Raw genomic sequence first — 23,855 nt, forward strand, 5'->3', positions numbered from 1 at the left:
TGTTCAGGTCCTTTGCACATTTTTAAATTAGATTGCTTGTCTTCCTGGTGTGGAGTTGTGTGAGTTCTTTCTGTGTTTTGGAGATCAAACCTTTGTCCAAGGTGTCATTGGCAAATATGTTTTCCCATATGATTGGTTTCCTTTTCATTTTGCTGCTGTTTTCTTTAGCCGTACAGAAGCTTTTTATATTGATGAAGTCCCATTTGTTTATTCTTTCCTTTATGTCCCTTGCTCTATGGAACATATCCGTGAAAATATTGCTGCGTGGAATATCTGAGTTTCCTGCCTATGTTCTGCTCTAGGACTTTCATGGTGTCACGACTTATATTTAAGTCTTTTATCCATTTTGAGTTTATTTTTGTGTATGGTGTAAGTTGTTGGTTGAGTTTCATTTCTTTGCATTTGGCTGTCCAGCTCTCCAACACATTTGCCCAAGAGGCTATTTTTACTCCATTTTCTGCTTCTACCCTCTGTGTCAAATATTGACTATAGAGACATGGGTGTATTTCTGGCCTCTCTAATCTCTTCCATTGATTTATCTGTCCTTATGCCAGTGCCAGTCTGTTTTTATTACAGTGGCTTTGTAATGTAGTTTGATATGCAGTATTGTGATCCCTCCTACTTTGTTCTTTTTCTCTTAAAATTGCTGCAGCTATTTGGGGTCGTTTATGGTTCCGTATCGATTTTTGAAATGTTTGTTCTATATCTGTGAAATATGTCATTGGTATTTTAAGAGAGATTATGTTGAATCTATAAATTGGTTTGGGTAGTATGGACATTTTGATGATGTTAATTCTTCTAATCTGCGAATACAGTGTATGCTTCCATTTATTTGTGTCTTCCTTAATTTCTTTCTTCAGTGTTGTGTACTTTTCTGAGTACAGGTCTTTTACCTCCTTGGTTAGGTTTATTCCTAGGTACTTTATTTTTCTTGTTGCTATAGCAAATGGGATCCCCCCCCCCCGCCCTGATTTCTGTTTCTGATTCTTTAGCTCTTTTTTCATTCTATGTCCTCTGAATAATTAATTTGGTCCTTTGGTAAATATATTCTAATTTTGAGGCTCTAGTCTCATAGATGTGAAAAAAAATTTTTTTAAAAACCTAACATAGGAGTTTTGGTAAAAGGAAGCAGCATTTGATTTTTATATATGCATAAATCTGTACATAGTTCTAGTAGTGGATATTTGTTAAATCCCTGCCTAGCCTTCATTCCCTCTTATTTCCTTTAGTGGTAGGCTGTACTCTTCCTTCATTTTCAGCTCTTTGGCTTAAATGTATTAATTTCATTTCTTGCTCCTGGGTGCCTTGATTAGTTTGATCTAATTTAAACCCTTCATTTATTTCTCTTCTTCATTTCTCACCTTCATTTCTGCCCAAGTTACATATAGCCAGTGAGTGCTCCTGGAAAAAGAAAGTTTCTGTTTTCTTTCTCAAGAACTACTACAAGAGATGCTTTCTCTCCTTCTAGATAGTGTCATATTAAATTGTGAGGTGTAGAATAGCTACAGCTATTTTTATCACCAAGATGGGAAGCAGCCTGAGAACGAACCTGCCCATGGAACAGCAGAGAACCAAGAGAATGGCAAAGAATGCCTGATGGCATTGGGAATTTCTGGATCAAATTTCCCCTGGATTTTTCAATTAGTGGGCAGTAAAGTCTCTCCCTCTATTTAGAAATTTTCATTTATTTGTTTACAAATATTTATTATGTAGCAACTGTATAATAGGCACTGTGATAGGCATTAGTAATAACGAGGAATGAATGAAATATGTCTTTTATCCTTATGGGGCTTGCAGCTAGAATGGAGAAGGAGGTATGTAATATGAATGGGATATAATGTTACAAGACAAACCATGGAAAGCCCACAAGATGGAAAGTCTTTTCAGTAGTAGCCATAGAATAAAGTGATGAAAGAAATGGTTTCTGTCAGTGCTTATGGTTCTATAACAGTGCCAACATCAGAAGAACTGGCACCAAAACTCTACGTCTATCTTCACGTTTTTAGCATTGGTTTAATTTCAGCAAAACATTATTTTCCGCATTAAATTAATGTTAATTTGGGTTTGTATTTAATTTGTTGGTTTCTTGGCTTTCTAATTTAAGAGCTATAAAAATAAGGAGTTTATTTTAAATTTTATTTATACATGCTTAAATTTGCAGTGACTGGATTGGTCCAAGAGATTTTTTAATTTTTAAAAGCTATCCTTACACTACTTAATTTTGAGAAATACTAGTAGGGGTGAAGGCTGGGAACCATTGAACTGAGACAGTGGATGGATGGAAGACAAGAGTGTAAGTAGAGAAATCTCTTAGTTTAGGTTGTAAATGAGAAAAAAAAAATTGAAGGGTTAGAAATAGGATTTGAAAGAAAAGGAATACAAGATATATGTTCACTACATGGCCTTCATGGCTGATTAGATTTTGGGGTGAGGGAGAAACCCCAGATTTCTGGTCAGTGACATCTGGATGGATGCTGCTGCTCAGAGAAAGAGAGATTATGGGAAGGAAAAACAGTGTTTTTTTTCTGCGGCTGAGGTGGAAGTGGAGGTGTGAGTGCGTATGTGTAAGAGAGATGACATCTGTTTTGAATATTTTGAATTTATGATGTCTTTCGAACATCTAGGTTAAAAAGTTCTCTCGTTTAGTAGACAGGTAAGGAAGAGGAGTATAATTTAGGAGTCTTCATAATTTAGAAAGTTGAAACCATGGAATTGTGAGATTGCTCAGGAAGATTTTTATCTAGTGAAAAGTGAGGCCAGGGATATTCTAGGTGGTCGTGGAAGAAGAATCAGCACTCTCTCCTCTCTCTGCTTTTCTGTGCCACTAGCCTCTATATTCAGAATCCCTGGTGGGTGTTGTCTATTTTTGGTAAACAAAGGATATTGAGAAAGAGAAAAAAGTATTTGTTGAGAGATTAATTTTAAGAGTAACGAGGGTTAAGTACTGCAGTATATTGAAGAGTTTTGGCTCTCTTTCCCATCTCACAGATTGCCCTCAGGAATAGAAATATTAAACTACCCACCTTAACCTACTCTATCCAAGTCTGTAGAATGTGGCACTTTTTTTTCCCCCGTGAGGGTCAATTCAGAAAAAATAATTATTTTCACAATTACATAATTTCCCTATGGGTATACAAGGTATCTGATCAGAGTAGGGTATATTTTTAAAGCGAGATGTTAAAGACTTTTTCACACACATAATCCTCAACAAATATAAGGAATTTTGAGTCTGAATACTTCCATTTATACAAGTTACTCTTTTTTTAAAAAAAAATTGATTTTAGAAAGAGAGAGAGGGGGAGGAAGGAAGGGAGAGATGGAAAGAAAAAGACAGAGACATCATCGATTTGTTATTTGACTTATTTATGCATTGATTTGTTGTTTCTTGTATGTGCCCTGACTGGAGATTAAACCCACAAGCTTGGCCTGTCAAGATGACTCTAACCAACTGAGCTACCTGGCTAGGGCTTTACAGAGGCTATACTTGAAGATGTAGGCTAGGCCTAGGTATGAGGTTACACTGTGATGGTTAGGGGGACCCTGATATATAGGTGTTATACATTGATAGTGAAACTTTTTAGCAACACGGAGTGCCTATGAAAATAAGATGTTACAGTTTCAAATTTGACAATCAGAATAGAGATGTAAAAGATGAGGAGCTATGAGATAGGTCTAATTATATCTAAGGCTACAAACAGTCCTTTGGATAGTTCTTAAGTTTAGGAATTAAAATACCAGTTATATGTCTTTTAAAACACTTACTACTTTGGAACTACTTAAAGAAAAAATCTCCAGAAATTCTTGTATGGTTTATGTTGGTTGAAATGGGTTTGCAGATGCCGACAATTTATTTGAGCTTCGAGCCCAATTTGGTTCAAAGTCTCAGAGGAACACTCAGATTGAATTGAAGGATTAGATTTAGCACGGCCAGGAAAGTTGTAGACTATGGAAGGTCCATTATCCTCTTCCTTGTCATGTGTATCTGTAACAATATTTGTTAAACATATAGTATACTTATTTATAACTTGATTTATTTATACTTATTTCTGACACATATATGAGTCTACTCTTACTTGTCTTAGGAAATCAGAAACAGTGCCTGGCAAATTTGACATCCTTTACTGACATCCAGCATACTGTAGGACTGATTTTTGGAAACTGGGGATTCAGAAAGGTCATACTGAATAGAATTCAGAAAATTAGGACAAATTACATTGGCATTTATGATCATTTGGTTTGATCAAGCTCTTTTGACTGAGGCAGAATGAAATATTTAATTTGAGCATATACAGGGTACATAGGGCCATAGTGAGAAGAGGGAGAGGTTGAACATTTGAAAATGATGGTGGAAGAAGTCTCAGTGACCACAGATTAATTTCAACTGACCCAGTAAGAAATTTACTCAAGAGTTTGAGATGGGGGCAGGGGAAGTGTGAGTATAACAAGGTATACATAATATTTTCAGTGTTCTTTAATTTTTACAGTAGTAAATTTGCAATTTTGTACATCTTCAAAGTTTATCCAGAGTCTGACCACTTTTTACTATCTCAATCACTGTCACCTCTGGCCTGCCCATCATCATCTCTTACTTATATTATTGTAATAACCTCCTCAGTATTGCTGTATGTTGAAATCACTTGAAGATTTTAAATATTCTTATGCCTGGCTTATACTGACAGTCATTCTGATTTAATTGGAATGGGCTGCAACCTGGGCATCAGGATTTATTTTTTAAGCTTCTGGTGTTTCTAATACACAATGCCCTAAGTAATCAGAAAAATCAGTACTCTTTCCCTGAAGTAGTCCCTTTATTTTATTTTTATTTATTTTAAATAGTCCTTTTATTTTTACTGTATTTCTGATAGTAGCCATGGTCTTTTAATTTGAAGTGGAAAATAATTTCCACTTAAAATTATTAAGTCCTGAGTTTATCCATTAGTCTTCTTAGTTGTGAGCAATGAAAGCTGAGTCTGGCTGGTTTAAGCAGAAATGAAATAGAGTGGTTCACAGCATTTGTAGAAGGCTGGATGGAACCACCCTTAGAAAAAGTACAGGAACAAAGGGAGTCTGAAGAGCTAGAACCACAGCACCACATGCCAGCGAGACCATTACCTCTATCTCTGCTGAACAGTGACTCGATGCCTCAGGATCGCCCTACTGGTTGCACTGGCTGCTTCATGCCACCACTGGTTCTGCTGCCATCACTGCTCTTGGAAAGTACATGCTGCCTCCACTATGGCCATTGTCAGAGAGAATTCTTTCTTTCTCTACTGTTCTGTGCCACTAGTCTCCATATGGTAGATGTGTGTATTAGAAAAGCGTAAGCCGCGAGGGCATGTGGGAAAGCAAGTGCATATCTAGCATTTTCCACTTCTAATAGTGCAAGATAAGCTCTATCTTGCATCAAAACTCATAATGTTGGGGATTCTCCAAATACAAGCAAACACTTTACATGATTGGAAGCCAAAAAAATGATAAAAGTCTACTGCACATAGTGTAGTCAACAGTATGTTATTTATTTTATGTATTAATTCACTGGTCCTCAAACGAAGAACCCATAGGACACTGGTGTTCTTTCACCATTATTTTTAGATGTTTGGAGCATGTTACCGCTTGTCCCTTAGCAAGTAGTAAGTAACAACAAAGTAAATGAGCAAGTAGCAAGAAAATTAATAGGGAAACTTGGACATATAACTTCTAAGTATTTATGTATTATTTTTGGAGTTATGAAGACCAGTATAAGCAGAAAATAGGCATGTTTCTTGATAGTTAAAATGTTCTAAGTTTCTCTAATGGAAGTTATGTATCAATATTATATAACATTGTCCAACAGAAAAATAATGTGGGCCATAAGTGTAATCCCTATATATAATTTTAAATTGCATTTAAAAAGTAAAAAAAAATTAATTTTCATAACATACATAGCCCAGTATTTTCATAATATTGTCACTTCAACAGTCAATATAAATATTTAAGGATTAGTTTACCTTTTTTTTTTTTTTAATCATACTAAACTTTAAAAACATCTAGTGTGTATTTTAAACTTAGATCCCTGACTGGTGTGGCTCAGTGGGTTGGGCATCATCCCACAAACCAAAAGGTCACTGGTTTGATTCCTGGTCAGGGCCTGCGCCTGGGTTGCAGGCCAGGTCCTCAGTGCGGGGTGTGTGAGAGGCAGATGATTGATGCTTCACACATCGATGTTTCTCTCTCTCATTCCCTCTCTCTAAAAATAAATAAGTAAAATCTTAAAAAAAGACAACAAACCTTAGAGCACAACTGATTCTGGACTAGCTACATATAAAGTGCTTAATAGCTGCATGTAGCCAATGGCTATAGTATTGGACAGCACAGCTATGTGGCATTTTATAAAATGCTAGACGATTTCTGAGTAGTGCTACCCAATATACTTCTGATGAAGTGTTTAGAACACCTCTGAAAACTGGATGTTTAAAAGAAATGTTACCTAAAAGTAATAGCAAGTACTTGGTTATCCATTCAGTTTTATTTGATACTGCAGTGTTTTGCCATTTTTATGGTGGTGTGGGAAGTGTGAAATGGGGAAGAGAAACCTAATTTTTTTCATTAGGCTTTGTTTTTGTTTATTATTTTTTATTTTCTGAACATTGAAATTTGTGAGGAATTAGGGTATTCCAGATGCACCTTTGAGAAAAGTAATATGCTATAGTGCAGAGCTTGCATGTAAGTAATTAAACTAATGATATTACATGACTTTATGAATATATATTTTATATATATATAAAATCACTGGTAGGCTTTAGTATCTGGAGTTTTGTAAATAAAAAACATAATAGTTACTGACTCTGTGCTCAAGATTTTTCTATTATATGTGATTTCCCTAGATAATTCATGTTGATAGTAAGTTTTGTGTTCTAATTATTTTTATTCTTACAGGCTGCTGAATCAGGAATAATAAAAGTTAAAACAATAGCTGCACGAAACACCGAAATTTTGGCAGGTAATTTTTTTGCATTAAAAATTCAACAATTAATGAAAATTTGACTAATAGAAGTAGAATCTTAAAAAAAAAGAAAAGTTTTCTGTAGCATAGTTTCTAACTTATTAACTAACTGGTTTTCCCAGAGATGAATGCTATAAAATTCTCTGAAATCAAAAGTGTAGAACTACCAACTCCTTAAAGGCAGGATTTTTCTTACTCATCTTTTCATTCTCCTCCCTCTTTTGTCAATCACCTAAGACACGCCTTACCCATATAGGACATTCAATTAATATTTGCTGTATTGAATTGAATGGTAGATTGATTCTCAGTCCACCTTCTAAGATCTATGTTATCTTTAATATAAACAAGTAATAATGTAGTGTTATAATAAATTTAGTGCTACTATATGAGTTTTAAGTTCTGAGACTAAGACAATATAGTCATGAAAAAAGAATAGGGGTGGGGTAGAGAAAAGGAAACAAGTATTTTCTTACATTCTCTTGATTGAAGCGGGTGTTCCAGAGGAAATTTTAAAAGTTTCTCTTTGGCACCATTTTGATACAGCCTACTTCTTCCTTTTCTTTGGTGCCTCTCTGTTCTTGCCTCAATAATGAACATGGAAAAGAAGAAAACTGACATTTTTGAGAATTTGTTATATGTCCGGTATTTATGCTACTCTTCTTATATAAGACAATCTTGTGGGGAAATATTCTTACTTCATGATAGAGCAAGTTGAGGTGCAAAGAGATTAAGTTATTTGCCTATGGTGACATGATAAGTGGTTGAACCAGATTAAATTCAGGGCTGCTCAGAACTAAGTTCTTCCTGCTGCATTGTGCTCCCATGGTATTATGAGGTTTCCACACCAGCTACCCTACCCCCGACCCCAAGTGTTTCTACTTAACCATTGCTTATTTCACTAATCCTTCAATTTGCTTTTCCAGCTCCAGTAGTGCTATTGGTCTCAGCTAGTTATGGAAGAAAAGCAGTCCTAATAAGTTAATTTACACAAAGTCTAAATACTAGTAAGGAATCTCTTTAATGCTCATAAATGTATTTACCTTTTGAAAAAAAAAGGATACCAATAAATCCCTAACTGGTGGAATTTCTAAGAGTATTACAAATGAAATGGAGACTTTTGGGGGGCAGCTTAAGGGTGGAAGGTAGAGTGGATTTCACTTAGGCTCTCCAGCTTTGCTGGAAATTTGCCCTTAGGATTAGCTCTCCTAAGTTACACTTATTTCTCACAGCCTCTTCTCTGATTTTGAACATCCTGTCAAAATACCAAATAGTTTTATAACATTATTCACACACTGAGTAATGCTCTGTGTACATGTTGAGAAGGGTATAGAGAGAGTGATGGGTAAAGACAAAGGTATGTATTGTTGGATTGGTAGGGTGGGCAAGTGGATTTTGGGAGATGCATGTTGGGTGGATTAGTTTTTCTGAGAAAATTAATGTTTAAAGATAAATTATGACCTGGATATTTTTAAGTTGGAGACATCATAGGCCAGTTATATTAGAATATCATTATAAATATTTACTTGTGCTACTATCATTGTTGATACTACGGTAAGTCCTTAATTATTCTCCAATAGTAAAAGTTTTCATTGAGTCTGTAGGTCATGGAAGATATTTTAAAAAGACTGATTTCTTTAGAGGATCACTATCTATTTCAAACTTGCACACCAAGTAAAATATCTAATTAGTTAATCATAAGGATGAGTAAGAAAAATTTTGTCTCAGTCAGTATGAGTTTAGTATATGTGTAGGCTATTAATTTCATTTTAATACAATTACTTTTATTCAGATTAAGGTAGAACAAATCTTTATGTACATACAATTAATTGTTCATGATTTAATATCAATAGTATCCAGAGCCATCCATATACTTGAGGAACTATTTTAGCATTTAATCTTTTTTCTGATTTTTTTTTACAAAGTATTTATAACAATTGATACCTCAGATTTTATAGATATTTTTAGACCACTGTCATTGAAAAAGTTAAAAGGTTTTAAGAACAGAGAGTTTAAATTTGTCAATATATAGTTTCTAAACTACTTAATTCAGAGCATATTTAATACTGAGAAAAAAATTTTAAAAAGTTTCTTATAGGTTACTATTTTTGTTCTGTAATGGATGTTAAAGATATACAATTGAGGAGTCATAAATAAGATGAGATACTGAATTCTCAGATATCTCTGCATATTGAGAAAACATAAAGGATTGCTATAAAAATCAGAACTCTTAATTAGGATAAGATTAATGTCATTAATCTCATTAATGACAATCAGCATAAATTTGTAGCCAACTTTAGTTTCCTTAGATTTATTTTCTAAGGGAAGGTTATTTTCATTGCAGAATAAATCTTTGCTTTACATCTCCCCTCCTTTTAAGCATTCTCCTTTAATGTTTATTTTTCTTTGTTTTCACTGCTGTCATGAATGCTGACATAAGTGGGAATGCTATGCCAGGTAATGTCAGCATTGATTCAAATATACAGATCATTTTCTCAAAATTTCCTTTTTCTTTAAAGATAAAGCTCTGTACATTAGAGATAGCAACATAAAGTTTTTCATTTATGAGGCAAATGCCTTATTCTTATATTTGACTATCAGATGTTACAATATACTTAAAATTGACTGAGCAGGCTTGTGCTATAAAAAAATTACATAAACAGAGAATCTGCTTTTCAAATAAATATTTTGAAACAAGGAAATCAATGAATTTGTGATATCTTTTAAAATTGTAATTTAATCCCTATAACAAACCATAGTGATTACATCTACCAATGGCTACTTTCAGCTGTCAGTATACATAATAGAATTTTTACATAGATAACCATTATGTTTGATTTGTGTTCTTTTCTCACAGTTTCCCTCACCTTTTTCATTTTTACATGGTCTTATTACTTAAAGGTCTCTAAGTAATTTAAGTAAACATACTTTGGAATTTTTCCCCCCAATATTAAAAGGTAATTTATCTGCTGATTTTATTTAGTATATTCTATTTTATAAATATATATTCTTGTGATATTTACTAAACATTTACAGAATATGTCATACAGCATATTCTTAGTAGGAAATAATTATGTAAGAATCACCAGGGGAGATACAAAGATAGTTAATATAGTTCATCTACAATCTATATGGAAATACAAGAAATATGCTTGAATGGTATGTTTGAGACATTCATGCTGTTTGGCTTGCCTACTTTTTGAAGTCCTTTGCCAGAAGTTTTCCCTTCCAGATGATGTATTTCCTGGGGTCAGGATCAATATCTTTATATTGCTAGTAGTTTGTACATTATTTGTGAAGAAGTCATCCCTCATTAAATGTAGGCTAATACTTGAGTTACTCCAAAAATGCAAATCAGTGTTGCCTCTAGTATGTTTTTACCTCTCTTTAGTTTTCTATGTAATGATTATTTAAGTACATGAATTTTATCTTACTTACTTTATGTCAGCCAGATAACAGAGTAATGATGGAGACAGTCCTTAAACAGAATTCTAACACTATGTAGTACATTCCCAGATGGAAGTATAGACAAGCTTGTTATGGGGTCTTAGGGAAAGCACCTAATCTATCCTGAGAATCCTAAAGTGAGTCCTGAAGCTTGAAAAGGAGATAGACAGGCAAATAAGGTATAGTAGAGAAAAGTAAAAAAGGTTACTTAAGTATATGAGGTATAAAAAAGCTTGTCTATTGGGGTACACTATTCAAATATTGTCATTGTGTAACATCCTGAGCTTGGTCTGTTGGGATATACTACTCAAGCATTGCCACTCTTTGACATCATCGAAGTGACACATTCATGTTGGCATTTTTATATAAATTACTCTGACATCAATTCAGAAGATATGTTTCAGTGTATCATCACTAAGGCAGAGTAGGCTCTTCCTATAATCCAGGCTAGATAACACAGAGGGCTGTAACTAATGCCATGCTCACAATTTGACCTAATGAGCTAGAGTTTCTCTGCAATATAGTGTGTTCTTATTTATTATTTTTTCCTTATTTTTTATTTACTTTTTAAAATTTTAATTTGTATCCTGCCTTTTATTATATCATAAGTACTTTTCTTTGATACCATATTTTCTATTCTTTTTAAGTTGCTCTAATATTTCAGTAAGTAATTGTAGTTTATTTAATCATTCCTTTATGTTAGGCACATTTCATTATTTAGAATATTTTAAAGATTAATTTCTAGAAATGAAATTATTCATTTAAAGGGTATGAGCATGTTGGAATTTGTCACCACCCTGCTTTCTGAAAAGATAAACCTTTATGCTTTTATCAACAATATGTGAGTGTATTTTTATAATGTCCTTGCCAGATTATTATTTTAAAAAATCTTTTTTGCTAATTAGACAAATGATGTCTCATTTTAATAATTTCTTTTTAATGTTGAACATTTTTCTCTGATTAAATTATTTTTATTTAACACTTGTTTCAGTTTTTGTATCTTATCAAATTGTTTGAATTGTTTATATAGCAAAAATATTAAATTCCCATCACATGTATCATATTTTCTGCAAGTAATTTACCTTTTAATTTTTTATCTTGATCCCTTTTATTATTTTATAATCTTATTTTCTGATTTGTTTCTCTCCATTTAGGAACCCCGTCTCCTACCATATAGCTGATAGTCATTTTTTATTTTTTTCTAGTTTTTCTACAGTTTTATTTTTTAAAAATGATATATGGGATGACTTGAAGAGCTAGAGTTTATTTTCTTTTGCAAAATTACTAATTGTACCTACATCATTTGTTGAATAATCCTTGCTTTTCCAGTAGTGTACTTTCAATATCAGACTGCCTATACTTTTATTTGTCCTTCAGTTCTTAAATTACTTAAAAAATTTTCAGACCTTTTTGAACCATTAAAATGTTTTTTTTAAATGTTAGAAATATCAGTCTTTTCCCTAAGTAGGGTTTAAGGGTTTTGAAGATAGCAGTTGTTTCCACATTTTATTTCTTTCACAAGAACTATAACTCATTATTTAATGATCATTAAAATTTATTATAATAAAACCATTGTTGGCCCCTATAAATGTGATTTATAGTGGGGTATCCTAGTTTAATTCTTTTTTTCCAGGATAAAAACTGCAATTATGCAGTGAAACTCCTCAGAGCAAGGAAACCCCTAGGATATGGGGACCTGCTGGACCTCTTTCAGGTGTGTGAAAGTGCATAATTTAATCTCACAGTTATAAAATTTAGAAATAAAATATATTTAGCAAACACCTAGTGTTATATTGTTAAAGGAGTTATGCTTATTAGGGAACTTAAGTAGAAAATATTATTTTTTTAATCCCCAAAAGCTATCTTTATATTTTAATGGATATTGAAGTAGAGAATTTTGATTAAAAAGGGTTGACATTTTCTTTTTTTCCTGGAATGATAAAAACAATGGTTAAAACAAGATAAATGTCTTTATATTGCTGTATAGCCTTTTCTTCCATGCGATTTCGAGAGTCTAAAACTATAAGGCTTTTACATAAAACTACATTTAAATATTCAATAGTATGTCATTAAAATTACTGTATACAAAGGAGAGCACCTAGCTCTCATACAGAAGAGTAAGATTAATTTCTGCTTCTTAGAACAGCTATCACTTTTAAAAGAAGAAAAAAAAATCAGTAGGGTTTGTTTTTTTTTTCTGTTGATCTTTATCTTACTGCATTGTGATTTGGATATGGAGGATGTATTTTTGTTTTCACACTATGCTTCAAAAGACAGAATAGGTCAATAGGTTTGCTTATTTTGTTTTTGTTGATCATTTATTCTGTATAACATATGAACTTATATTCTCATAAGCCAGGAGGGAAAAAGTGGGAAGGAGACAAGAAATAGATGTTCAGTTTCTTTGAGTTACATTAAAATAAAGTTTTCAAAAATTATTTTTATTACTATCTTAAGTTAATCTCAGCTTTATAGACCTAGTAACTGCAACTGACATGTATATAACTTTTCTTTATAACTCACCTTATTTTACTCATTCGAAGATGCACATGTTTTTCACATTTTAGTATTTCCCAAATTGGTATGCATTATACAATTGATGGCATCGAAGAATCACTGTGGGCCAGGTAGTGTTGTAGTTGTTTTTCTTAGTGAATGTGTGAATTTTTTTATAGTTCATATCAGCACTTCTAGCATGTGCATTGTTGATATCACATAAGTTTGTTATTTAAAGTGTTATCTTAGTTGTACAAAACTTTCTGTTAATGTCGTATCATTAAGTAAAAAAGAGCACCAGCATCAAAACATGGGTGTCATTGGTTTAGAAGATTTCAGAGACAGTAATGAAGTACTCTTTCACTAAATGAGGCACCTCTAATGTCTTGAGGTCCTAGAGCAGTGATTTGTGGAAGACAATTTTTCCACATTGGGGGTGGGGAGAGGGACAGGAGGCAGAACTCAAACTGAGTAAAGTTTCACTCCTGCTGTGTGTCCTAGTTCCTGACAGACCATGGACCCATGCTGGTCCATGCCTGGGGGTTGAGGACCCCCAGGCTTGAGGATGAAATTGAAAGGAAAATTTTAAGTGATTAGTAAGCATTGTATCATAGTTTAATGGCACTGATTTTCTTTCTTATGGTATTGATATTATGGATGTGTCTTAAAATTATTGTCATTAGTGACTCAATGAAAGTACGTTGTTTTTCCTTCAATGAAGACAGGAGCCCTTTCATTCATTTATCTGAAGACTTAATGCAGAAAACTTTAAAGTGCACGTCATTGGTTCTTCTTAGATACTTTTACTTTTTACTTCCATTTGTATCAAGTGCTGTTTACTTTAGGGAGTGCCAACAAAGTGTTGTGGGGAAAATAGTGAACCAGGAGTTAGAAGATATATTTTCAAATTCTGGCTGTACCACATACTTATTTGTTGATTGGGCCAAGTCATGCTCCGTTACCTGTATTTCATTATTGTGATACTCAAATGAGAAACATGTGTTAACGTCATAAAAAGTATAAATGCAACTTGTTACTATTGAAAATTTTTATTTGCCTGAACAACATTTAACAATTAAAAATGTTCATGTAGGCACACAGTGCCAACACACTGACAGCTGGGGAGCGCAGCAGTCCTCTGCGGGCTCTGCGGGTCTGAGAGCTAACCTGCCTCAGCTGCCACTGGTGACTTGACAGAGGATTGAGGAAAACCCACCAGGAACTGAAAATGCCAAAACCAATCAACATCCGAGTTACCACCATGGATGTGGAGCTGGAGTTTGCCGTCCAACCAAATATGACAGAAGAATAGAGTTCTCTTTAGGTGGTTAAGGCTGTTGGCCTGTGGGAAGTGTGGTACTTCAGCCTCCAGAATGTAGATAATAAAGGATTTCCTATCTCATTGAAAGTTGATGAAAAAGTGTTGGCCCAGGAGGTCAGGGAAGAGAATCCTCTCTCCAATTCAAGTTCGGGCCAAGTTCTTCCTTGAAGACGTGTCTGAGGAGCTCATCCAGGACATCACACAGAAGGTTTTCTTCCTCCAAGTGAAGGAGGCCATTGTTAGCGATGAAATCTAGTGCCCTTCTGAGACTGCAGTGCTCCTCAGCTCCTATGCCCTGCAGCCAAGCCTGGAGACTATAACAAATGCACAAGTTCAGGTACCTCAGCTCAAAGTGAGTCCCACACCGAGTCATGAACCAGCACAAGCTCACCAGAGACCAGTGGGAGGACCAGATCCAGATGTGGTATGCCAAGCACCAAGGAATGTTCAAAGATCCCAGCGTTATGCTGGAGTATCGGAAGATTACCCAAGATCTGGAAATGTATGGAATCAACTATTTTGAGATAAAAAATAAGAAAGGAACAAACCTTTGGCCTGGACTGGATGCTCTTAGACTAAATACTTAAGAGAAAGACGGTAAGTTGACTCCAAAGATTGGCTTCTTGTGGAGTGAAATCAGGAACAGCTCTTTCAATGACAAAAAGTTTGTAATTAAGCCCATCGACAAGAAGGCACCTGACTTTCTGTTCTATGCGCGCTGCCCCCACCCCCCCAACACACATACCTCTGCATCAACGAGCAGATCCTGCAGCTCTGCATGGGGAACCATGAGTAGTATGTGCGCTGCAGGAAGCCCTACACCGTTGAGGTGTAGCAGATGAAGGCCCAGGCTAGGGAGAAGGACCAGAAGCATCTGGAGCGACAGCAGCTGGAAAATGAGACGAAAAGGAGAGAAACTGGGGAGAGAGAGAAAGAGCAGATGATGAAGGAGAAGGAGCTGATGCTGGCTGTGGAGCTCACAGAGTACACTGCCAAGATTGTCCTCCTGGAGGAGATATGTGGATGCAAGGAGGACAAGGTCAGGGAGTGGCAGCACTGGGCCAAGGAAGGTCAGGATGACCTGGTGAAGACCAAGGAAGAGCTGAACTGCACCTTGTGCTGACAGTCCCCCCCACCGTCCCCCCGTGCCCCCCTCCGTGTATGAGCCTGTGGGTTTCCAAATCCAGGAGAGCTTGCAGGAGGAGAGCACAGAGTACACAGGCTACAGCGCCAAGGTGTCCAGCGAGGGCATCCTGGATGACCACAATGAGTAGAAGCAGATCACCGAGGCCGAGAAGAGGGAGCACATGCAGCAGCAGCTGATGACTCTGTCTAGTGACCTGTACTAGGCCAGAGACAAGAGCAAGAGGACCACAACGACCTCATCTACAACGAGAACATGAGGCAGATCCAGCAGGGCAGCACCAAGCAGCACACCCACCAAGGCCATGTAAAGGCTGGGCTGGGACTGGGCATGGTGGGGCCTCGAGCCTGGGCTCTGCTGAGGGTCACATGCACAGACCCTGAAACTTGCATTTGTAGTCCTCTAAATCTAGACCCCCTCCTTGTACTCGAGTTCCTTTACAAAGAGAGTAGCTGTTTCAGTGAGAATACTCTGGGGCTCGGGCCAGTGGAAGCATCCCTGGTTTATTTTTCCCATTTGAATCATAGTGCCAAATGGGCCTGATGATATTATTATTATTATCATTATTATTATTATTTCACTTCCTGTCTTGTGCCTGGAGCAGGGTTGATTGAATTAATGAGAGATGCTTGTTAAGTCTGAGTAACAAACTCACTGCTGTTATGTGTGATACGAGATTCCATATAATTAAAAAAGCCCACATCGTGAAAAAATGTTCAGCAGAGTAAGGGGCAGCCTCATAGTTCAGTGATTTTGGCAAGATTGAATATGGCAAGATATTTAAGGCTTTAGAGCTTTATTGTCATCATTTAATAATTCATGTAAATGTTTTGAAACATTGTTATGGAAACTTTATGTCTCATTTGAATCAAACCTTTGTGCACAAGAAAGCAAGGAAACAATACAAGGGAGCCCTTTTAGAAACTGTTCTTTGGAAGTCATATTGACCATCTTTTAGCTGTTCTAACTCACTAATTTATGCTGGCATACTGAGGGATGTTACAGAGCATGATGTAAGAAAAAGTCTTTATTTATCATACCATAAAGGGAAGCTTGGAAACAGAAAGGTAGGGATTTAAATAATAAAATCAATGTTAACATTGGTTTTATACTTTTAAATGGCTATTCTGGATGACATTCTCAAAATTTCTTTTGAAAAACTTGTTAAAACTCAGATTTGTATGTCTTTATCAAAAGTCTTAACCTCAAAAAATAATTCCTGGGTATAGCACCTTTGAAAGCGTATTCCAAACACATAAGTTTAATGTGCTCTTGATTCAGCATGTTGCATTATTTATTCATATTCCCTCAGGACGACAAACCTGTCTTAATCATCTTTGTGTAGCTATTCACAGTGTGTATTGATTTGATTTGATTTGATAAATTTAATTATATTCCAACTGAACAAAGTGGTTTTGGCTGCCTGTGGCAGTGAAAACCAAACTACATAGACAGGTGCTGGTACAAAAGGAAAGAGGTTTATTCAGTTGCCAACATGGGAGAATGATGGATTCCGGTCTCAAAGACCACCTCATATTCCTGCTCAAGCCTGCAATTCTCATAGGGATAGGGAGGGGAGGGCTTTCTTTCTCCATCCAATCATCCTGCTAGCTTTTGGCATGCTCAGGCCCTCTCCATTCATCTTTCTAGCTTTTGGTGTACTCAGTGTAAGAACGTTTCGCTGTGCCATCTTGGCCAATGGGGGAGACTCCCTAGTGCTACCTGTCTACCATAACAATGTATAATTCAGTTTATGCATTTTTCTAACCTTTTACATTTCTGTTACCACTTAAAACTTCTGAAGAAATTGACTTGGTAGAAGGTGTTAAAATAAGATTTGGAATTAACAGCCTGTACATCAATTAATTTAAAGTAATGTTTCATTAATAAGAGGAGTAATGTTACTGTTTTTAATTAGCTTATTTCTTGAAAAAGAAATTAAGGCGATGTAAATTAAAGGTATATAATAAAATTAAGGGGAATTTCTGAACATTCAGAAGTGTGGTGAGATGATGTGTGTTCCACTTTAAATTACTTTTTTCTGCTCTATAATATGAATTTTTATTCATGTTTTCCTTCTGCATTGTTGAAGAAATAGTATGCTTCTCTGAGGCAGCATAGAACTTCTGAGAGGTTGGCCTTAAAGAATATAGCAGAAGAAGAAGAACCAAAGGATAGAGTGCCAGAAGAAAGGCATGGCCAAGCTGTAGTTTAAGGGATATAGTTTAGACACGGAGTTTGTATTTATTTGAAATATTTTAACTCATATTTGATTTTTATTTTGGTGTTTATTTTACATAAAGTGCTTTTTAAATTGTCACTACTGGTTGTAATAATATAAAAATGTATTGTTATTTATGAATTAGATTTAATATTTTATTTTATGTGTTCTAAATAAAGCATTGAAAGAGAACAGCTCAGAGGTTGTTCAGCCTTTTCTAATGGGTTGTGGAACCAAAGAACCGAAGATCACTCAGCTATGTTTGGCCGCCATTCAGAGACTCATGTCACATGAAGTTGTGTCTGAGGTAATGTGAAGATTTTATCTGAACTATGAATGTAAGAATCACATTAGGAGTTTTCATAAGGGGAGAATGAAACATACCTGATATTTAATGTAAAACAGTTTTGCAGCCAGCAATATGCTTGAAGGATGTGGCTTAATTTTAAAAGGTTAGCAAAATATTTCATTATTAAGCACCCATAAATAAAAAGATGAAGTGCCTTTTTTCAAATTATTTATAATATAAGTAGTCACAGTTAAGTAATATAGATGATAATTTTGGGAACAAGCAAATTTTCAATATCATTGCAAAGAATACAAGGCATAAAAATTTTTTAAAGGTAGGAAGGAAAATCATGAGTGTTTCCTAGATTATCTGTACAATACTCATTTACAATCTTATGATGGTAAAACAAGGAAAAACATTTCATTACTATGAATCTGTATCCTATCTTGAAATATAATGCTGTTAATTAACCTTAACTTTGTACTTCTTAAGTTCCTTTAATAGAAGTGGTAAATTCTGCCTTTAGGGTAGTATTCCAAACAATGTCAGATTTAATTGAGATTATAAATATGTTGTTAATTTAAATTGCATTTTGTTTTTTCTATAACATATTGTAAATTAAATAAAAATAAGAAGCCGTAGGAGCACATAGATAATTTGCATATGTCCATATTTGTGTCCAGATGAAATATTGTTGTAGACATGAGCTTTGATTTTGACTAGGTATTTCAGAATTGCATGCTATTATTTGCAAATTTTCGAATGGCATATTATATTTTAAAGAAATTCATTTTTTTGAGAAGAAATTTAATTGGTTGTAAGTCTCAAATTAGTTGAGAGACATGTGTTTGGATCTGTATATCTAGAAACATGGGCCTTGTTATTAAAATCAAGAAATTCTCTCCAGGTAAGGTAATGTTTGTATACCTTTCTTAATTAGCGACTTAAGCACATATATTTTATTTGTTGACAATAATTAAAATAATTATTTCACAGACTGCAGCTGGAAATATAATTAACATGCTTTGGCAACTAATGGAAAATAGCCTTGAAGAACTTAAGCTACTTCAAACAGTTCTTGTTCTTTTAACAACCAATACAGTAGTTCATGATGATGCCCTCTCTAAGGTAGGAATCCTGTTTGACAAAGTTCACAAGTGCTTTGAGATGGTATTTGAATAAGCTGGCTGAAAGAGAAAAGCTTGATTTGAACAAAAGGCAACTTCCTTATATTTACTGTGATAAAGGATATTACAGATTAAAAAACATCAGTGCCTCATTTTCCTCAGATTAATTGAAATCAGGGTAGGGTGATGAAGCAAAGCCCTTTGGGTATAGATGACAGGATTAGTTATAAATAGGAAATGGAAAAGAAAAGTAGCAGAGGAATAAGAAAAGAAAAAGAGGAAAGTAACGAGGAAAAAAAATGTGTTTTGAGGCATTAGTGTTCTCCACAACTGCCCTGAGTATTCCCTCTGGGTATTCCCTCCTTCTCCCTTACCCGCCTTCCCCTTTTTTAAAAATTTTATTTATTTTTAGAGAGAGGGGAAGGGAGTGTGAGAAAGAGAGGGAGAGAATCATGGATGTGAGGGAGAAATGTTAATTGGTTGCCTCTTGCATGCACCCTGACTGGGGACCAAACCTGTAACCCAAGCATGTGCCCTGACTGGGAATCCAAAGGGAGACCCTTTGCTTTGCAGAACACCACCACATCAGTCAGGGCTCCCTTACCCCTTTTTAAAAATAATTTCACATATATATGATATGTAAGCCAGATAGTTTAAACCTGTCCATTAAGTAGCTGGGAAGGTGTTCTTTTGGCATTTATACTGGATAATGCTGCATGTATGATAGATATTTCTCATTTCTTACTACTCCCACCCTCCTTGGAATATATAATTGCTAGGCTATTATTTGTTTCACTCTTTAAAAAGTTTTTGAAAACCATTAAATATTTCTAAAGAATAGAAAGTACAGAGTAATATAAAGAACAGTCTAAAATTAATGGTTTATCGTTTAAGAAATTTGTTGGACTTATACTAGTCGTTCTGTTATAATTTGCATGCCTTTAGGATGGATGGCTTATCAAGTAGAAAAACATACTATCAGATTAGGCTATATATAGTATCACTAGAGAATATATCTTCTAGTTATTTTTTGATGCTTAAGTCATAATGAAATTTTATTTAATTGCAAATAGCTTATTTTTTTAAGCTCATATCTGCTTTATAAAATATTTTTTGTATTTTTAAAGAGGGTTGGGCAAAAGTAGGTTTATAGTTGTATCTGAAACAATTTATTTTTATATTATTAATGATTGCATTATTTGCAGTACAAATAACTGTAAACCTGCTTTTGCCCCACTCTGTATATAATTTTGTTGTATGTAGTTCCTCTTGGTTCCTAGCTGTCAAATTTTTGTTCTGAGATATATGTAATTTTTAAAAATTTTATAAAAGATTATTATTTGACCTACCAAAGCGATAAGAACTTACAGTTTTATAAATAAATATAGGATTAATTTTATTATGTTGGTTAATTTGGAAGTGTAATATTTTGGAATAAAAAATGAAGTGTAAAGATAATACAAAATTGAGTAATATGAAAGTTTCTGTACATTTGAAATTTAAAGAATAATAGTGGTATAAAGGCTATTTGTTTTAAAATCTTTTAATCTAATATGATAGGTATAGAATTTAAACTATCATGTTTTTCTTCAAAAATGTTTCTTTTAAAACTGTGAAACTTATAGAACAATACATAGGAGAAACTATACCATGGGTAGACAGACATTTCATAGGTAGGGCAAAAAATCCATGAATCATAAAAGAAGCCATAGAATGGAGGACAATATTTAAAAATATCTGACAAAAGAGTTTTATCTAGAGTTTATATAAAATTCTTACAGCTCATTTGTAGACCACCCAATAACAATGGACAAATGATTTCAACAGACACTTCACAATATAAGATATTCAAATGGCTAATGAATAGGTGGGAATTGGCTCAGCAGCAATACATATCAGGGAAGAGCAAATTAAAAACATAAGGAAATATCATTACACATCCATTAGAATAGCTGAAATTTTAAAAGACTGGCCAAATCAAGTGTCAAGGAGGTAGAATAGTTCTGAACTCACACATACTGCTGGAGGGAATATAAAATTATAAAGCCATTTTGGAAAACTAACTGTTTCTTTAAAAGTTTAACTTATACTTACTATATGATTCAGCCATTTCACTACTAGATATTTATTTAACCAAGGTAAAGAGGAACACATGCCTCCACAGAGACTTGTATATGAAGGTTCATAGCAGCTTTATTCACAATAACCATAAACTGGAAGCATCTCAAATGTCCATCAGCAGGTGAATGGATAAGCAAGAATGGATAAGCCTATGCCATAGAATTCTACTCAAGAATAAAAAGTATAAACTACTGATAAAAAGAACAACATGGATGAATATCAGAAGTATTATGAGTGAAAGAAACCAGACACAAAAGAGTACATGCTGAATGATTCTGTTCGTAGAAAATGCCAGCTGATCTATAGTGAAAAAAGCAGATGGGTGGGTTGTCTGGGCCCAAGGGCGGAGGAAAAAGTGGTCTGTAAAAGAAATGAAAATGGACTATAAAAGGACATAAGGAAGCTGTCAAGGTGATGGAGACTTCTCATATTTCAATTGTGGCAGTAGTTTCATGGGCGAAATAAACCATCAGAACTCATTGATTAGAAAGTTTAGAAGAGAAACAGTTTATTGTATATAAATTACACTTTAATAAAGTTGATTTTAAGAAGAATGACTGCTTTTAAAAATTGTACTTTTATCTATTTATATGCTTAATAGGTTTATATAGAATTTCTCCAGGTGATTTAGTGATACAAGAAACTTTAAGTACTTGTTATTTGCCGAGCAAGTCATTCTGAGGTAATATAGCAACATGTTATTATATACATGTTAAAAGAACCAAAGTGTAAAAGGTGTATTTCACATAACCTTAGCTAACCTTATGTGGCTCTCTATTTATTAAGAGTTTGAATTATTTCAAAGCAGAAGGGTTTTTGTAGTTTTATTGTATGAAAGGGTAGGACTTTTAGTATCTGTGATTGAGACAGCTGAACATAAATTATTTAATTTTGAGTTATATCAGATAAAATATAGTAGTCATGTTCTTCAGTCTTATTTCACACTAAATGAAAATTGGTTTTTTTTTTAGGCAATTGTTCTTTGTTTTCGACTGCACTTCACAAAAGATAATATTACCAATAATACAGCTGCTGCTACGGTGCGACAAGTTGTTACTGTTGTTTTTGAGAGGATGGTTGCTGAAGATGAACGGCACAGAGGTAAAGTGACAAAAGTTGTTTTCTTTTGACTGGTGATTTTTATATCCATGATTTCTCTTTTATTGATTTTCAGCTTTTTTTCCCTATGAACTTAGACTATGTAAAAAAGAGAATACTTTAAAAAATATTTATTTTAACAACATTATTATATTGATAATGGAAATTCAAAAAATAAATACCCTACAATTTTATCACCCTAGAAGTCAACTCTTTATTTTCATTTATATTTCTAATATATGCACAATTTCATAATAAAGATAATTTCACATTTTATACCCAACATAGGATCATATGTATTTTTAGCCAAACATTATGTTATACATATTTTTTATATTACTCTTTTATTTTTGTTGTTATTCTATAATTTAATGAACTAGTTTCCTAGTGTATACTTACATTGTATTTGACATATTAGTATTGTTTTAGTGTCTTCTTACATATATTTTTTTCCATTTGAATTTTTTTAGTGTAAATCACGAGTGGACTTCCTCATGTGAATTTTTGTCTCTGCCTATTAATATGTATTAATAAGGAATATTTATTTAATATAAAGATTAATCTTTTTATTTCCATCAAATATATTTATTGTGATTTTTATCATCTGTTTTAATAATTTAAAATTCCTAAAACCTTAGAAACATGTCCTTTCAAAGAACTGCCAGATAAACTCTTTATTATAGTTTTTGTAATTTGATAACTTTTAACTATAGAAACTTTTTTTTCATTTATTATCCTTATTAGGTGAAAAGGAAATTTTTTATGGTTAGTTGAAAAGATCATAAGTCACTACCATCATGAACAATTTTCTGCTTTATATAATTAGGAAACAAAAGCTTCTACTACTTTTCCCTTTACATATTATTTTTTCCTTAAATTATTGATATCATGCAATATTTCATTTTATTTAATGGTCTTTCGTTGATACTGGTAAAAATGGCAGTACTAGTAAGTATTGGTAATGCTGCCTATTCTAATAATTACTTCAGTTTTTCTGAAATTAACCATTGGTCAGATTTTTTCACATGTAGTTTCAGGCCTTCTTAATCTGTTGGTTTATTAGAATACTTCCACTAACTTTGGTATATTGATTTTTCTGTATTTTTACTATGGGAAATGAAGTTGGAATTCTAGCAGTTTGGAATATTAGGAAATTAAACTAAAAGAATAAAACAGGGCAGTTCTCCAATGTGAATGAATGTCTTACATATTCATAACCTCAATATAATTTCTAGATTGGTAGTTTTAGCTGTGTGTCACTAAAGACAAATATCTCATTTAATACTTTCTAATAAGGTAGAACATACTTTCAAGTAGTTACTTGGACAACAATTATTCAAAACTGGTTGTCAAAATTTACAGTGAGTGCTATTTTATTAATATTCAAAGAAATGCTGAGTTGGGAAGCAAACTGACTCTTAGCTAGTTAACACAAAACTGACATAGTTATTGTGGCAGATCAAGCAGTTAATTCTCTTGACAATGGTAAGGTATATAGGAATTAACTATGGTGGTAAACTTTTATATGTTTGATATTTAAAGGCACATTCAAAGATCATGTGAATTTCAAATCTGTGAAATAAAGGGGCTGGATAATGGGAGACTGGGAAAA

The 23,855-nt window shown here is 33.9% G+C and overlaps 1 protein-coding gene and 1 pseudogene across 3 annotated transcripts in view; both read left to right on the forward strand.

Annotated features, from left to right (window-relative positions):
- The window catches only part of MON2 (MON2 homolog, regulator of endosome-to-Golgi trafficking), a 120,408-nt gene that overhangs the window by 9,164 nt on the left and 87,389 nt on the right, over positions 1–23,855 (forward strand). For 2 of the 3 annotated variants that reach the window (XM_054580029.1, XM_054580030.1), the window contains exons 2-5: positions 6,916–6,979; positions 17,788–17,915; positions 18,894–19,025; positions 22,117–22,246. In XM_054580029.1, coding sequence (XP_054436004.1) covers positions 6,916–6,979; positions 17,788–17,915; positions 18,894–19,025; positions 22,117–22,246 — 454 coding nt within the window. Of the gene's footprint in view, positions 1–6,915; positions 6,980–9,419; positions 9,437–17,787; positions 17,916–18,893; positions 19,026–22,116; positions 22,247–23,855 lie in introns of those variants that run through there. The other variant, XM_054580032.1, reaches the window with a different exon arrangement.
- On the forward strand, positions 13,946–15,930 carry LOC129075959 (ezrin-like; annotated as a pseudogene).

The sequence above is a fragment of the Pteronotus mesoamericanus genome, unplaced genomic scaffold (assembly GCF_021234165.1).
Source record: "Pteronotus mesoamericanus isolate MK-2021 breed Mesoamerican mustached bat unplaced genomic scaffold, CSHL_Meso_final contig_56, whole genome shotgun sequence".
Lineage (NCBI taxonomy): Eukaryota > Metazoa > Chordata > Mammalia > Chiroptera > Mormoopidae > Pteronotus > Pteronotus mesoamericanus.